This window comes from Dipodomys merriami, unplaced genomic scaffold, assembly GCF_024711535.1.
Source record: "Dipodomys merriami isolate MVZ:Mamm:240054 unplaced genomic scaffold, mDipMer1.0.p SCAF_172, whole genome shotgun sequence".
Taxonomy (NCBI): domain Eukaryota; kingdom Metazoa; phylum Chordata; class Mammalia; order Rodentia; family Heteromyidae; genus Dipodomys; species Dipodomys merriami.
The window spans coordinates 2298786-2316961 of record NW_027203071.1 but is presented as its reverse complement, the minus strand read 5'-3'; the positions used below and the strand labels follow the sequence as shown (position 1 = coordinate 2316961).

The 18176-nt window shown below is 41.2% G+C and overlaps 1 protein-coding gene across 4 annotated transcripts in view; it reads left to right on the top strand.

Moving 5' to 3' along the window:
• The window catches only part of Dnajc6 (DnaJ heat shock protein family (Hsp40) member C6), a 142575-nt gene that overhangs the window by 88084 nt on the left and 36315 nt on the right, over positions 1–18176 (top strand). For all 4 annotated transcript variants that reach the window (XM_070025818.1, XM_070025815.1, XM_070025816.1 and 1 more), the window contains 4 exons: positions 8587–8737; positions 9831–9880; positions 9987–10135; positions 16429–16551. In XM_070025818.1, coding sequence (XP_069881919.1) covers positions 8604–8737; positions 9831–9880; positions 9987–10135; positions 16429–16551 — 456 coding nt within the window. In that variant the 5' untranslated portion in view covers positions 8587–8603. The remainder of the gene's footprint in view (positions 1–8586; positions 8738–9830; positions 9881–9986; positions 10136–16428; positions 16552–18176) is intronic.

Here is an 18176-nt window from a genome sequence, read left to right as displayed (position 1 = left end):
ATTGTGTTCTCTGTGGCTGTTCAGAAACAGCCTTGTCTAGGTTACTGCTGCAGAATTAAAGGGCTGCAATCACCTTTTTCCAGTGTGCACAAAAGTTCTGAATAAGCTCATTTCCTCCTTTTAAAGAAGGAAACAAAACCCCTGTGATGCACCTACCAAGGCACCCTTACCATTCATTGAGTATTGCGGAGGACACGCTGGGCATGATAGAAAGTCACCTGTTGCTGGCCTTTCCCTGAGACCTCCTTTGTGCTTGTTAGTGCCTGTCTTTGAAATCTCAGAATCTGTGAGCTCTGATCATGTTACCTGGCATCTAAAAGGCACCAGGGGAGACCACATGCCACTAATGACTTATCAGCTCTTTCAGTCACAGGCTTCTCAAAGGAAAGAGGGTTGGGACCCTGAGCTTGTTAGTGCTAATGTGCTTTCTGCTTCAAAAGGCATCTACAAGGGGGAGCTTTCCACCCTGCAGAAGGGTTCTTTGGAAAAGATGGAGAGCACATTTGCATATGGTTCTTTGGACTCTTGTTCTTTGCTCCTCTCAGGCTCTGCAGCCACCCTGGAATGTTTGAGCCTGTGGTTGGTGAACATGAGAATCAAAATCTGAGCAGCTTCTCACCCTGAAGACTGTGTGCCTGTGGGGGCAGTGGGCTTAGGTGGTATAAGAGGCTAATTGAAGAAAAAGTATCATGAGCTACTTTCCTCCATCCCTTTATGAGCCCACAGGAGGGGCCACAGGCACAGCTGGACATGACTACCCTCTCCTGCCTGTGGAAGGCTTAGCAGGGAGTTTTCATTAAATTGTATCTTCTCAGCAACTAATGCTTAGCAGTTTCCCAGACACCCTAGGTGTCTGGTCTTAAAAATATCCTTAGATCATACAGAACAGGTATCAGGCCTGTATCTACTTTTTCTATACTCCAGAGGAGCTTTTAAATTCATCTATTTCTCCTTGCGTCAGACTCTTAACAAATACATGGAAAGTAGTTATATGTTACTTGAAGAAGCCAGGTTTTAGAGTAAGACAGATGTGGGAAGAGGCCTGGCTGTGTGAGTTGGATTTTTATATTGGGACCTTTTATAGACTGTATATTTGTACCCCCCCCCCCAACTTGGATTTATATGCTGGAACCTAATTTCCAATGTGCTAGTTTTGGAAATGAGACATTTGGATGTTGATTAGATCAGGGGTCAGAATTATCATGGCTGGGATTGGTGGCCATTAAAAAATGGACTGCTGAGAATCAGCTGCACTTAGCCAGAACTCAGTTACCATACAATAACATAGGGAAAAGGTTCTGTGAATGAATCCAGAAAACAATCCTTCACTATACCCTGAATCCTGATCTTGGACTCCCCAGGTGCTAGAACTGAGAGAAATACAGTTCTGCTGTCTATAAGTCACCTTGTTTCTGTTTTTTTTTAATTTTATTTTATTGTAAAGATGTACAGAAAGTTTACAGTTGCATCAGTAAGGTAATGAGTACATTTCTTGTAGGATATTGTTACCCCCTCCTTTGTTTTTTTAAGCAGCCAAACTTCAGTTTGCTCATCTGTGAAAGGGGAATAATAAAACTCACTAGGTCCCCTGACATGAGAATTAAGTAAGATGGTGGAATTAGACTTATGCTCTAGTTTCCAGCAAGGAGAAGGTGGTTGATCAGATGATGGAAGCTCCTGTTAATATCTACCTGCCTGTAAGTATGATTGTAGTGGATTTAAAAGTGAATTGAAATCCTTGGCTTCTTATGAAAGCCAATTCAGTTCTATTAAGCATCCTTTTTTGAACTGTTTACCCTGGAAAGTGTCCTTCTGGATGCTTGGTACATATGTCACTTGGACATTGTCTTCTCACTGGGCTCTTTTTGCTCATTTTCAATTAATTTTGTCTTGTGTCTTCCCACAAAAGCATCTGCACACCTTTCCAGATAATTCTAAATGCCTTCAGCTACTTGCTTGAAGGTTAGTCTAACCTCCAAGTCTCTTTGGGTCAGAGAACCCACCATCATTTCAATCTTACCTTTTATCCCCTCCCTAATATATGCACTTACAAGTGTGCTAAGAAATACCTTATCTTGGCCACATATTACCGATGATGCTTTATATTATGCACATTTCTCTTTATCTCAGGACAGTCTTCTTCCTTGCTCCCCTATAGTAAAGATGTCAATACCACATACCAGCATTGGATAAGGCCTTATGTATATATGTCTTCCCAAGAGCAGACATGAGCACACAAATATACAGCAAGAAATAGAAGCAATGTACTAGAATTTGCATTCACCAAGTGTCAGCACAGGCAGGAGCTGCTTTAAATTCAGAGAGAGAGAGAGAGAGAGAGAGAGAGAGAGAGAGAGAGAGAGAGAGAGAGTGTTGGTACTGGGCTTTGAACTCAGGGCTGTGTACCCTTTTTTTGCCAGTCCTGGGGCTTGAACTCAGGGCCTGGGCACTGTCCCTGAGCTTCTTTTGCTTAAAGCTAGCACTCTACCACTTGAGCCACAGCACCACCTCTGCCTTTTTCTGTTTATGTGATACTAAGGAATTGAACTCAGGGCTTCACACATAGTAGGCAAGCACTCTACCACTAAGCCACTTCCCAGCCAGGATCTTGCTTGGCTTGCTTATTCACTCAATGCTGGTGCTTGAACCACAACTCTTATTTTAGTGATTAATTGGAGATTAGAGTCTCAACAGACTTACCTGCCCTTGATGGCTTCAAACCAAGCACCTCAGATCTCAACCTCCTGAGTAGCTGGAGTTACAGACATGAGCCACCAGCTCCTGCCTTGATTTTACTATACAGCTTCTGTAGCAATTCAGGTGCAGCCTGAAGGGAGGCTATACAGCTTCTTTCCCCCAGCCCTAGGCTTCTTATAATACTGGCTGCTGTTGAAGATAATGGCCATTTCTTATTGAGCAATTTGTGTGTGTGTGTGTGTGTGTGTGTGTGTGTGTGTGTGTGTGTGTGTGTGTGTGTGTGTGTGTGTGTGTGTATGTGTGTGTGTGTACTTCATTTAGCTAATGAGTATTATCTCAAAACTGAGATCCAGGCAGGGTATAGAACATCTTTGAGGATATAGAAGACAGAGACCATGGGTGCAGTGATGGGGATTTCCCCTCCCTCCCACCCCTCATCATGACTTCAGACTAATCTGATGTTTGTAAATAGTGTTGTGCCAGGGAAATAATTGTATGTCTCCTCAGCAATGTCCAATATTTGGCTTAGTTGTCAATGGCACATTTCAGTTATCTTCTTCTGAGCAAACCCCCCCCCCCCCCAGGATTTAGGACATTTAATGCAGCTGGCAGTGCTATGTCTAGAATTCAATTAAGTCCATGATTTCCAGTTAATGGATCTTCATGCCAAGATTGACTGAGGTCATATCATTAATCTTGCTTTTATTTTAGGATTTCTACTGTCATGATTTACAGTGAATCCTGGCCAGTGTTGTCAGGATTACGGGGGCATAATTAATCAAGCAAGACAGCCAGATCAACTAGATACTGATGATGAGAACTGGGGAGGGACCTCACTCTCTGCTTGGTAAGCAGGCTTCAGGCAGGATGGAACTACAGGGGAGGATTCCCTTTTGGAGACCATTTCTGGGATTCTTGATCTCTGTATGTTTCGAATCCACTGCAATAAGAGTCTCCAGATGAGGAAAAGTCTTCTGAGACCCAGTTGGTGATCCACTATGAGTAATGTTTAGTTAATTCAGTCCTGCAAATTTTTACTTTGGGCTAAGTTGTAAATGTGACAGTGTGTCTTAATGGATTTAATCTTTGTGGGGATTTTCTGATAAAGGCACTTTAGACTTTCTCTTGTCAGCAAGTTAGTGGCATTTCTCCTGAATATGGTAGTTCCAAAATATACACCATTCTCTGTTTTTTTTTCCTTCTTTTGCACTCTTTTCTCTCCTTGTCATCTTTTTTCCTTTTCCTTCCTTTCTTTCCCCTCCCCCTTTGCTTCCCCTCCCTTCTCCCCTCTTCTCCTTCTCTACCTTCCCTCCTTCCCTTCTTTTCCCATCCCTCCCCCCCTCCACTCCTCTGTTTCCTTTTGTCTTACAGGATCTTCTTTTCTTTCCCATATTAGAACAAGAAGACATCATTATCTATGGTATCTTCTGGTCCATAGTACTTACCTATCATTCTCTCTTTTTGTGTACAGAATGCCTCAGTTTTATTCACTAGCTAAAAAGTTCTCTGAAGGAGTTATAGATGAAGCATAGTTTAGTACTGTATATACAAGAGTAACTGCAAGAATTTGTGATAGTTGATGCAGAGTTGGTGATCAGTACTTTTTTGGGGAGGGATAAATGAATAACACTTCAACTTTTAGGTAGCATGTTCAAGGGATGTTCAGAATCATATCAAATTTGAGTCTATTCTTTAACCTGTCATTCTTGAATTTAAGCCCTATCATGTACTTACTAGGAAATTATTTTCTGCTCCCATTGAGCAATTGAGGAAACTGAGGCATAGAGACATTAATGTAAGGTATTAAGGAATGAAGGTCATTGTTGTAAATCCAGTTCTATTTACTCATTAAGACTACCTCCCCTCCCACATCTTTTAAGACAATCTCACTACATATCTCAAAGTGATCTTGAACTCTCTATGCAGCTCAATCTTGTCTTAAACCTATGATCTTCCTGCCTGCTTTCCAAGTGTTGGGATTATAGGTGTGACCATTAGCTTGGGTAGCCATGTTCTTATAGCACCCCTTTTCCTTTTTAGGTCTTTAGCAGAGGTCTTTTGAGTTACGACTCTTTGCAAAAGTAGCACATGGAAATCATTTTTGAGTGAAAGGAGACCCAGGCTTTCACTACCCAGAAGTAGGGATGTGCTTTAGGTGCATGGGATTTAGCTTAGGTCTGCTATGTAGAGTCCAGATTTATGTGGTTTACCAAGTCTGGCCAAGCATGAAAGCCAGCCTTCTCACTGACAAGTTTTTCTATACTGAGGGAAAGAGGTCAGACATTTGTAGAATATCTCCATAAGCTGAGTCTATGCCAGAAGCTGGTTCCACAAATAGCAGTGGTTTTTCTTTGCCCTTGAGATCAGTGAAATGAAGGACTAACAAGTTTTCTTAGCACTTAGGAAGATGATTTTCCTCCAGATGCTGTAGGGTTCTTTTTCTTCCATCCCAGGATTCATCTTCAGAGTGTCTGCATTCCCTGTTGAGTCAGCATTTAGATGCATCCTCGCCCTGAATTTACTGAGCCTCATTGAGCATTTGTATGCTTGGCATGACTTAGTACTGAGATACCCACTTACACATTTATCTGGCAATTAGATGTTGAAGTACTGCCTTAAACTTTCCTTCAGCTGCCCAGAGATGGAACTCTGGTTGGTGATATACGCACTAACGGATCCACTATCCCTGGGGAAGTGCTAACCCATTTGTCTGAGCTATATTAATCTGCTTTATGAACAGCTTCTTAGAAATCTGCTGTGATACCTAGTTTTTGCTCACGGTTCTGTCAGTGTGGGGTCTGAAAGCACAAATGCTCATATTCTTGAGCTTGACTTTCAAGCCTGCTGGGATCCAGGGATCACTCACCTTTGAGCTTCATTCACCCTTCTCTTACATGTCCTCTTCATCTTCCCAGTGCTCCACAGAAGTAACACGATGTCCTGCTTCCAGCATGTTGTCTGTGTGTACACCTGTCTGTGGTCTTCAGACTTGTAACTTGCTATCTCAGGGTGCCCCTCCCTCCTTCTCTGTTTTGTAGACACTAAAATACCCACCTTTCAGTGTTGACTGTGTTTAACCCAGTCTCTAGCACAGTGGTAACTGGCACTCAGCTTCAATACTTTTTCTTTTTATGTATGTCCTTGACTTTGGTGTCTCCTGGCCTTTTGCTCCTTTTTGTCTTTCCATTTTTTTTTCTTGCCATCTCAGGACACCTAGATGATGGAAGAAATGGAAAATTTTAACTTGATACTCAACCTGTCACTACCTTGATTCTGGACTTGCTAGCTTTCAGATCAATGCGAAACACGTGTTTTTGTTCGTAAACTATTCAGCCTCAGGTAATTTATTATAATAACATGAGCAGCCTAAGATAATATTGCTTAATTAGTCTATATACAGTTACAGTTTAGCTATCTATTCTATCATTATTATTGAGAGAGATTAAAAATTATCCCTCTATGTTGGTAGATTTTGTTTTTCCTGGTACTGGAGCTTAAACTCAAGGCCTTGAGCTCTCACCTGGCTTTTTCAATCAAGGATGGTGCTCTACCACTTGGACCAGCTTTTTGCTGCTTGATTGGAGATAAGAGTCTCATGGACTTTCTACTCTGGCTGGTTTCAAACAGTGATCCTCAGCTCTCAGCCTCCTGAGTAATTAGGCTTAACAGGTGTGAGCCATCAGCCCTGGCAAGATTGTCTCTTTATTCCTATTGTTCTGTATACTTTTTTCAAGTAATTTGAAGCTGAATCTTTAGGATTATAATATCTTTTTTTTGGTGCCAGTCCTGGGGTTTGAACTCAGGGCCTGGTCACTGTCTCTGAGATGTTTTGCTTAAGGCTAGCACTCTACCACTTGAGACACAGTTCATTTTCCAGCTTTTATGGTGCTAATTGGAGATAAGAATCACATTGACTTTCTTGCTTGGGCTGGCTTTAAACAACAATCCTTGTTTCAACCTGCTAAGAAGCTAGGATTATAGGCATGAGCCACTATTACATGGCTAGAATTATAATAACTTTTGGAAAAATTTGACCCTTTTTATATTATGAAACATTCCTCTTGATCTCTGGAATGAGTAGTCCTTGTATTTTGTCTGATTTTGAAGTAGATATACCATACTTGCTTTCTTCTGCTGTTTTGCATGGGCAATCTTTTCTCAATCCTTTGCAGCAATCTGTCTATGTCTTTGTAATTAAAATACATCCTTTGTCTGTGCTCTGGTTATGCTAGTCAGCTTTCTGATACTGGGGAGAGACACCTGACATTAAAGGAGGAAAGATTTATTTTGGCTCATGGTTTCAGTCCACAATCCTATGTGCTATTCTATGAGTGCTTTCATTCTTTATATAAGACAATCAGGACTTGGACCAGTTATGCATGTGCTCTGTGCGATATATCCAGCTAATTGCATAAGGGAAATACAAATCAATTGGTCTATGGAAAAAGGCCATATTTGATCTTTAAGATCTTTAAAGTATGGCCAGGACTGGTGGCTCACACATGTAATTCTAACTACTCAGGAGGCTGAGATCTGAGGATCACACTTTGAAGTCAGCATTGGCAGGAAAGTCCATGATACTGTTATCTCCAAGTAACCACCAAAACAGTCATAAGTGGATCTGTGTTCCAGTGATCGAACACCAGCCTTGAGTGAAAAAGCTAAGGGACAGTAGCACACAGGCCCTGAGTTCATTTTGTGGTAAGCAATCCATGAAGACTCATTTATAATGACAGCTGAATTTCTAAGGCTTAAAATTAAGTTGCCTGCTCATTTAAAATATTGCAGGACCAAGGGCACAGCTCACATAATAACACGTTTGCCTAACTAGTGCAAGGCTCTGCGTTCAATCCTCAGTATTGATAAAAACAATACAAAGGCCTTGCTACTTCAAACTCATATCACACACGGTCCTATTTGATCTTGCTATTACCAAAGACGTAATACTTTTCTACCATGTGCAAAGCTTTTGTTTTTAGTTAGTTCCAGTTTGTAAGGGGGAACGAGTCCTAGAGGCTTATAATTCATTAACTCACAATCATACTGTATTTAAGTAGAAATACCATGCCTCAAGTCTAAGACATTTCTCCCTAAAGTCCATTTTTTTCCCTGAGGCCTCCCTAGAGTAGGATGAACGGGCAACAATGCCAAGCAATCTGTGATTCTGGAAGCTAAGGCAGTGAGCTTTTCCATGGTATAGTTGGCTATAATGTCCATCTGATCCTTTTTCCTACTTTCTAGAAAACCAAGAGCTAAATAAACTGCCAGAGGAGGTCAAAGAAGTCTGGATGGCAGCAACATTGGTTCTTGGCCTTCACCCAAGTTCTATGGAGAAAGGATGGCATTTTCTTGAGTCAGGAGCTGAAGGAGTATCTCTGTAGTCTTTTTTTTTTATCATTGGAAACCTTGGAGATGCCATGGATAGCATTATAACACTTAAAATGCGCAAAGGAAACTGGGTGCTGGTGGTTCATGCCTATGATCCTAAGCTACTAAAGAGGTTGAGATCTGAGGATCAACGCTGGCCCAGGCAGGAAAGTCTTGTGAGACTCTTATCTCTAATTAATCACCGAAAAAACTTGGAAGTAGAGCTGTGGCTCAAGTGGTTGAGTGTTGTGCTAGCCTTGAGCACAAAATCTCAGGAACAGTGTCTAGGCCCTTAGTGCAAGCCCCGGGATTGGCACAAAACAAAACAAAACAAAATGTACAGAGGAAGATATTTGTGGTGGAGCATGCCCATAATCCCAAACCACTGGAAATTAAGAGAGGAGAATCTTGAGTCTGAGGCTCAAGACTTCCAATGGTCTGTGAGAGTTGTGGGAATGAAGAGGGATTGTGTTCTTGACATAGTCTGTGCTATTAACTCCTCTTCTCCCTTTCCCTTGGCAGGTGCCTCATCTCCAGACATGGAGCCCAGCTATGGGGGAGGCCTCTTTGACATGGTGAAAGGAGGTGCAGGGAGGCTTTTTAGTAACCTAAAGGACAACTTGAAAGACACCCTCAAAGACACATCTTCTAGAGTCATACAATCTGTCGCCAGGTAAGTGCATTCCTCTTGGTTTAGGTTAGTGGAACCTCATTCTCCCATGGGATTTGGTCAGTTCCCAACTGCTTGACTCACACAGTATCAGCTTGTGATCTAATTGCATGAGATCTGAACAAATGAGGAGCGTCACTGAAACCAGAAAGTTGAGTCAGCTAGAGGTGATAAGAACCATCTGGGAGGAATTTGCGCAGGAGTCTATTAGAGTGTGATGGTTGCCATCCTTGGCTTTATGATCAGACGTTCTGGGTGCTGATGCAATCTCTGTGTTTGTTAACCATGTTACTCAAGGCAAGTTCATGAATTACATGACTTATTTTTATTTTTTCTGAACTCTATTTTTATCCCTTGATCATGTGGGTGTCCTGGGATAGCTTGAGGATTAAATGAGGCAATCATGCACATGCAATCAGAGTAAGCAATACCTGTGGATTATAATCAAAACAGAACTTTCTGCATTATATTAGTCCTTGAAATTTTATTTAGTGGAAGTTTTCTATTCTGCTACCACTTGAACATTCTTACAAAAATAGTGGAAATTATTTTTATTCTTAGTTATTATGAAATCACAGGGTTACTTCAAGTTACAATATGAAATTTTGAATCAGAAATTAAAATGTCAATTCCAATGTATTCATTAACATTTTAATCTTGTTGAGAGGCAAAATTTACTCTTTCTTCTAGTTCTTAACAATAAGAAAAAGTTATCATTTGTTCTTTGTCAATCACTTCTTCCTCTTCCCCTTAGCTACTCATAGCTAAGGGAAAGATTTCCATGTAAGCAGAGAGGCTAGAGCAATTAGAGTTAATAAATAGGCAGGGATTCTATTCTAAGATGATTCTGTTCTAGAAGAAGCCTCCATGGGGCATTGGGATGCACAAGTTGGAGTGGCATATTTGAACCCCCTGAAGGTGTGGGCTGTCTTCTCTCAATGATCCTTCCTTGTTAGAAAGAACTTAGGTGGAGTCTAAGTATGCCTCTAGAAAGAAGTGTCCCAGTTCATGTTGTGCAAGGGGGTGGGGGAGCATGGGAGAAATCTTAGCACATTGGAATCATTTTAATGAGTGCCCTTTCCTGTGTCACTTTCAGCTACACAAAGGGAGATTTAGACTTCACTTATGTTACCTCCAGAATTATTGGTAAGTTTCTCCTTTATTAACTTGTTCTTTTCCCCAGCTTTCAAATTCTGCTCATCAAAACAGCAGCCCTGTTTCACCTGTTTTCTTTCTGTGTGGCCTCTTTTAGTGATGTCCTTTCCTCTGGACAGTGTTGACATAGGATTCAGGAATCAGGTTGATGATATTCGGAGCTTCTTAGATTCCAGACATCTGGACCATTACACAGTCTACAATCTGTCACCCAAGTCTTACCGAACTGCCAAGTTTCACAGTCGGGTAAGGGATTTTCACCTGGGATGGCACTGTTGGAGACATCACAGGGGATTTTTCCTCTTAGGAGATATCCTCAGAGCTTTTGACATTAGGCACATGAAATTGCAAAACTAAGAACGCTGGATAGAACAGATTGATTTGGCTGTTATGAGATGTTCTGCATATTTTCCTTAGGTTGAGGGTGTTTGTAGAAAACTTCATCTTTCAGTACTGTGCCTTGTAAATTGGGGCTCAGATCTCTTGGTGGTTAGCTTCTTTGCGACATGGTTCAGAAAGTCCCAGTAGATATTGAACTGTGACATAGGGAAGATTCCTGCCCTTCCTGTAACAGTAATTAGGTCTTTCACCTTCCTAATTATTGTGTGGATGTCATGATGGGACATACCTTGGTTAGAAGAGTCCAGATGCACCAGTTTTGATGCAAATAGATTTCTGACATCCCATAAAGATACCTCTTTGAGAAGGGGAGGATACCTGTCAATAGTCCACATTGTAGGTTTGGGAATACTATTATTAGTACTATTACTAATAATGGTGGTGGCAGCAGTGGACATTACTACATCACTCGTACTGCAGTGAGAATGTTGCAAGTAATATTGCATATAATGCAAAAAGTATCTAAGGAGTTAGAGAAATGGAGGCTCAGAGAGATATGGCAGCTTCCCTAAGACTACACAGCTCACCAATAGCTACGGGTATGTGTGCTCTTTACCCTGTCAGTATTACTTGAAAAAGCTGGGTTGCCCTTGAAAAGACCTTTTTGAACGATGTAGAGAAATAGTTCTATTTTCAGGCTTAGTTAAGGAGCTATAGAGCTAGGTTGAGGGTGACTCTCACATTGCACCTGATATTTCTGGTTACTGAAGTTTTACTTGTACTCTCTCAAGAATATTTTCAAATGCTTTTGGCTTAGCCTTTTGGTTCTGCACTACCTGCAGACCTTGTCCTTGTTTTGAATCTCCAGACCATGAGGAACCATTTCTTTCTCCTTTCTGTGTAGTTGAGGGTTCACTCTATAATTAAATCTTACTTTTATTAAAGTAGAAGACAGTGTTTTCTATAAGCAGCCAGTGTAGGAAGACCTAAGGTAGGACTAGTTTTATTTATCGACTGGCAGAGTCTAGTTCTGCATTATATATCTCTATGCCTTGACCTGAACTCAGTCACTTTACTCTTTGGTTATGAGATTGAATATTTGGGGATGGAGATGGCAGTGGTAAAAACAGGATGTTTCTAGGAAGATTTTTCTTTGCTGAGGGCAGCGTTCCATATTTTGATTATGTTGTACGCTTTGAAGCTATTTGAGTTCTCAGGAATCATATGTAATAGTTATATAGCCATTTTCTTAGCATATGTGCAGCCAAATCAAAATAAGTGTTTAGTTTCACTCATCAGAGGACTCAACTGAGAACAATACATGGAAGATCTTCCCAAAGTGAAAAGGAGGTGCTTGCAGGCATTGAGGTTCATTCTTGTAATCTCAGTATTTTAGGAACAGAGGCAGGATTGCAAGCATGAAGCTTATAGTATGGGCTATACAGGGAGACTCTAGATAGATAGATAGATAGATAGATAGATAGATAGATAGATAGATAGATAGATAGACAGACAGACAGACAGACAGACAGACAGACAGACAGACAGACAGATAGACAGACAGACAGATAGATATAGATATAGTGAGGTATTAATGACAAATTGTTAAATTCTTTATAGGGAATATTTACCTAGAGGAATTAAAATGACCAGTTCTGTACAACTCTCATGTAGTCCAGAAACCAATATTCTTCTTTCCTCTTCTTTCCTCTCCTTTTCTTTTCATAGTACTAGGATTTGAACTCAGGGCTTTGTGCTTGTTAGGCAAGGGCTACACCACCTGAGCTATACCAATAAACCTAAACCAAATCTCCTCCTCCTCCTCCTCCTCCTCCTCCTCCTCCTCCTCCTCCTCCTCCTCCTCCTCCTCCTCCTCCTCCTCCTCCTCCTTCTCTTCTTCTTCATTTTGTTGTGAAAATACTGTACAGAGGGGTTACAATTACACGAGCAAGGTAATGAGTACATTTCTTATCAAGCATTGTTGCCTCCTCCTTTGTTTCCCCTTCCCATCCCCCCCAACACAAACTTTTTTTCATCATTAATAGCATAAGCACCATACCCGTGTGATGTGATGTGATGTGTGTGTGTGTGTGTGTGTGTGTGTGTGTGTGTGTGTGTACACATTGGTTTAGCTTTTTCCTAGTTTTTTAAAAATATATTTTTATTGTAACATATTGTACAAAGGGGTTACAATTACATGAGTAAGGTAATGAGTACATTTCCTATTGAGCATTATTACCCCCTCCTTTGTTTTTTCCCTACCATCCCTTCCTTCTCCACCTCCCCAACTTTTTCCCGCCCCCGCCAGAAGCTGTAAACTTTTCAACATAGTGTCTTGTATATCTCATTGTTACAATGGGTCAACTGTATCCTTATTTCAGCATTTTGTTATTTCCCTTTCCCCTCCCCAAATTAGAAAAATGTATATCCAAGATGCTATGGAACCAACCCAGATGCCCCTCAGTAGATGAATGGATCAAGAAAATGTATTATATATTAATTCTATGCCTCCATCAGAAAGAATGACACCACCCCATTTGTTAGGAAATTGTTAGGAAATAGAAAGACTTGGAAAATAATTATATTAAGTTAAGTAAGCCAGGCCCAAAGAAACATAGGTCCCATCGTTTCCCTTATTTTCAATAACTAGTTTATGTCTAGGACAAGCAGAAAAGGTCAAAAGTTATGTACATATGACCATATAAGATGATGCTAAGAGAAATGAACCCCAAGATAAGGACACAAGAGGTTTCTTTGTTGCTGTTGTTTTTACTGTACTTATAATGTACTGTGTGATTTTTTCTCCCTAAGTTTGTAACTGTGCTCCCATTCATTTCTTGCCATTATTGTTGGAAGTAAATAAAAAGTATCAAAGAACATTTTGTCTAACCTTGCCCTAAAATCCTTAAGTTTGAACAATGATTTTCCAGTATTGCCTTGACCACTCCTTCTCCTCTGGCCATCCAGAAAGAATATTGGGAGCCCTGTCAGTAGCATAGAAATGAGTTGCCCAGCAGGTTCTTGTCAATTCTTCTTTCCTGTTGACTATAACCATACAGGTTATAGGATTTCTTCTTCTTTGGTAGCACCTTGATTTTTAGGAAATGGTTTGTGGACTTGGGCTTCTTAAAAGACCCATGGATGTATGTATTCCCCCCTTTTTCTTCCATGGAAGAGCTTCCTACAGCTCCCAGTGGTTTCTGAGACTCCAGGTCTTTTGTTGTCACAGGCGTGCTTCCCGGGGAGTGCTGTTCCCTGTTTTTCTCCCCTCTGTTGAGGCGTATGCTCAGCTTTTTACTTCAGTTGGGAGGAGTTGGTTGTGTTCAGGTGCCCGATCCCCGGGCCTGGTTCCGGCCCCAGCCTGGGGCGCGCTCCTTAGGCCTGTGCTGATGTGTATACCACCTAGGTTATGCAGTCTGGGGGACACAGTTCAAATTTCTTCTACTGTTGGTAGTCTTGACCCAGGGGTGCTGTTCCTGGATTGGGCATTTAAGCTCCCTTCCAGGGGCACTCTTGCTTTGGCCTGGCCAGCGGAGTGTGCTCCACGGGCTGGTGGAGCTCTCGAACAGTTCCCAGTTTTAGTGGGTCCTGTGATCCGGGTGTTGGGGTAGGGAGTCTAGGTCAGGGTCTGGGGATTCCCTCCAGCTCTGGTCTCCCTTGAGTGATACACTGTCCCCTGTGGGGTACTCACCCTGGAGCTGGTTGTTTCTGTGTGGTGTAGATCGTCAGTTGTTGTTGCAATCCGAGTTCAGTTGGGGTGATTGCGGGCTGGGTTAGGCAGTAGTGGCTCTGTGTGATTCTTTTCTGTCTCTGCCTCTGTCGAAGCTGTCGGGTCCACAGTGTCCACGCTGAAGCGGCTTCTTCGCGGGTTGTAGAGATCCGGTGGGTCTGACGCCGGTGCTTTAGGCGGCTTCTGCTCGGGTGGTCTGCAGGCAGCCCCCTGTGCCTCTGGGACCTGGACGGCCCCGCCGGGTCGTTGCGATCGCGATTGGGCAGGTCCGGTGGCTCAGGCGCGGGTGATCTGCAGGCAGCCCCCTGTGTCTCTGGGACCCGGACGGCCCCCGCCGGGTCTTGGGTCCCAGTGGTTTCTGATTTGGTTTGAGGTTAGTGAGGGGTGGCTACTGAGGAATGACCTTCATAATCAATCTCACGTCATCTCTCCCTCTGCCCCGAGCTTTAGTGTTACAACAGGAAATTAAAAGGGAGCAAACTGTCCCTAGCTTGTGAGCCAGAGGACCAGAGATCACACATTCTAGTTATATAACTTTCCATGATCTCAGTACCATGACCTGGATACAACACATATATCACTTGAAATTGTCACCCCACAGGAATGCAAAGCAGAGTTTTTGTTAATAACCATCAGACAGGATAGTACAGTGGAGAGTACATAACATTTCATTAATTTTTATTTAGAGAAATCCTATAATTGACACTAATTTTGAGCTTTAAAAATTACTCTACATTCACATCTCAACTGTTCCTCTTCCTAGAGTCACTTCATTGCCCTGGAAGCCAGTTATCTCTTATGCAAAATGAATATGGCGATAGTAATACTTACAAGGACTCTTAGATTATTTTCCCCCTGTGGGCTTCTTGATTAGCAGTTCCTGGCTTAAGAGTGAATGCTCAGTAAGTGGTAACTGTGATTGACACCTCTAATAATAGAATGCCACAATAAATGATGTACTCAAACACCGTATTTTCCATTAACAGTGTGAGAATAGAGAAATGCTAGATCATAGCATGCCAGTCTCATTCTATGCAACATTTTTTCAAAATTTAATTTTATTGTAAAGATGCTGTACAGAGGGGTTACAGTTACATGAATAAGGCAATAAGTACATTACTTGTTGATCATTGTTACCCCTTTCCTTGCTGTTGTCCCACTTCCCTTCCCTCCCCCACTCCTCCTCTACCTTGTCCTCTCCCCACCCCCACCCAAAATTGTAAAGTTCGTTTCCTGTGGATATCATTGTTGCAATGGGTCATCCTGTGTCCTTGTTTTACCATTTTGTTATTCCCCTTCTCTCCTCAGATTAGACAAATGTATATACAAGATACCAAAATCAAGTACAGTGACAACAGGGGATATACCATAGGAGGAAGAACATACAAAGGAAACCAAAAAAAAAATCACAGAGTACATTTAAAACAACAACAACAAAGGCAGACCTCTTGTGTCCATATCTTGGGGTTCATTTTACTAAACATCATCTTATATGATGATATGTCCCATGCTTAGCCCATGAGTTGCTTCTACGCATGCTTATTGTCTTGTGCTAGAGAGATGGAGGGGAGAAAATGGTGTGACACCCAGCCCTGGTGATGTTTTGGCTTCCTCTCTAGTGGGAAGTATCATGAAACCTCATACTCAATGGGGTATTTTCTGATGCTAAGAAGGTGTTCAGGAAGGCTGAGATAGCATCATAAACCGTCACAGCACCAAGAATTGTACTTATTGCATGGACTTTGAAGCTCATAGAGCTGTGGAAACAGTGTGTAGTGAATTCCTTTTAAAATTTTTTTGTTTATGCCTTAATGTTTTTCCTCCTTTCGACAGAGCACATACTTAAAAAAATCCTAATTATGTGTTTGCCTAATGGTGTATAATTATATGTAGAAGTAAACATACAATTATGGAGTACTTTAAATTAATATTATTTGCTTGATGGGTTTAATGATTCTGGAGCTGTTAGCCTATTGTGTGAAGAACAATTTAGCCAACTTTTGGCTGACACTCATTATAGATATTGACATTTGGTGTATGAGTGAGTTGTATGAAGTTTTTAAAAACCTTTAAAAATATTGTCTGGGAAAATAATTTTCTTGTACATTGACTCTGTTGTAATCTAAAAGAGAAAACCCCAACAAATTTGATTCACCTGTTTCTTCTTCAAGACATAGTACATGCAGACAAATCTTTTTACGGAAAGAGATTGTCATAAGGGTATCTTCCCTTTTTCTTTCACTTGTTCAGCAAATATCTACAGCATATCTACTCCGGGAAACACATCTGCATTGAACACCCAGGTTACAAAATTGAAGAAGTGATGGTCTCTGTTTTTGTGAAACTCAGTTGCTGGAGATAGAGAAGATAAAAATTAGCCAATTCAAGACAGCTTGACAACCAGCCAGCACTTACCTGTATGCAATAGAAGATGCTTGGGGATTCATTTTCTTTGTTTCTGTTTCCACAGGTCTCAGAATGCAGTTGGCCCATTAGGCAGGCCCCAAGTCTGCACAACCTCTTTGCTGTGTGTAAGAATATGTATAACTGGCTGCTACAGAATCCCAAAAATGTCTGTGTTGTCCACTGCCTGGTGAGAAATCCTTATTGTCATTGTTGGTCTAGTTTAGTCAGAAATGTATGTCACTAGCCAGAATGATGGTCTGGTAACATTTGAGCTCAGTTGCATTTGCTGAGCCCCTACTTAGAAGTTTGATAACGTGAGCTGTGAGCCATGTAAAAATAAGGGAAAAAGTTGTGATTCTTGGCTTATAACTTGGGTAATGGTGGATAAGGCAGATGTATACAAAAACCCACATAATGGAGGGCATACTTTAAAATGTATTAAGTATTCTATAAAAGAGGCAGGGAAAAGAGCTACATTGTTTTCTATGTACCTACTGAGTTTTGTGTGAATAAAATGGGCATCATTTATTTATGTTTTTGTTATATGCCTTTGAAGGAAAATAAAAGGAAAAGGCGCTTAGGTCCTCGTGTTTAGTTTCATAGACAGACTATATTTTACAGTAACTCACAGTTGGACTGGTGGTTTTTCTGGCCCTTGGCTTCCTACAGTCTTTTAGGATTCATCAAAGCTCATGTTTTAGTAAAATCTTTCTGATTCTTCTGAGTATTTTTCATGAAACAAGCATTCCTCCTATGAATCTAAATGTCTCCTGTGGCATTCAATACACTGCCTCATCCTACCCTATTTTCCCAGTAGATAATTATCTTTTAGGAAAGAACTGTGCCTCCCCACCCCCCAACACATGTACGCTATTTACAAATGGTTTGAATGAATGACTACATGAACAAATAAATGTACAGGTCAATCAAGCATAAATACTAGAAATAGTTCACTAGTTCTAAAAATTCAACATGTATGTTTTTACTAGATGATTTTCTCCCTTCTCGTTGAGAATCAGCTGGCTAAAATCAGGGAAGAAATTTGGAGGGTATTTTTTTCTTTCTATGTCTACTTTCAAATGCTTGGAAATTAAGGCAAAGGACTCGGCATTTGTTAAAACCAAATGCCAAAAGGTACAGAGATATTCCTTTTGGAAGCACAGAAGATTGCATAAAACATTATTTTTAGGGGCTAAGCACTGATAATTTTCAAAAAATGTCTAAAGGTTCTGAGGGCCTGAATTTCAGAATGACTCAAGAAAGACTAGAGACTCCCAGTTCTAATGATGTTATCATAATGAATGAAAATCCAATGAACAACACAAACAAGGGGCAGACAAGCCATTGCTTGACAGGATGCTTCAGCGCTCCTGCCTGGCAATGAATTGAATGTATAAGCAAGTGCCTCAATTTTATCCTGTAAAGTCATAAACATGTGCCAATATTTTAATAAAAATATAATCTTTAAAAACAGCTGCATGATTTGAAAAAAAGAAGAAACATACATCTGAGATCTATGGATCCATAAAAGTGGCAAGAATGTTAAATTCTAAAGAGGACGAAGACAGAGCCAGGAAGGAACTGGTAGCTCATGCCTGTAATCCTAGTTACTCAGGAGCCTGAGATCTAAGGATTGGGGTTGTGGGCCTACTCAGGCAGAAAAGTCCATGAGACTCATATCTCCAGCGAACCAGCATAAAGGTAGTGGTGTGGCTTGAGTAGGAGAACACGTTGTCTTAAGCAAACAAGCTAAGTGAAAGGATGAGGCCCTGAGTTCAGGCCTCAGTTACTCACTCCCTTCCAGCCTCCTCC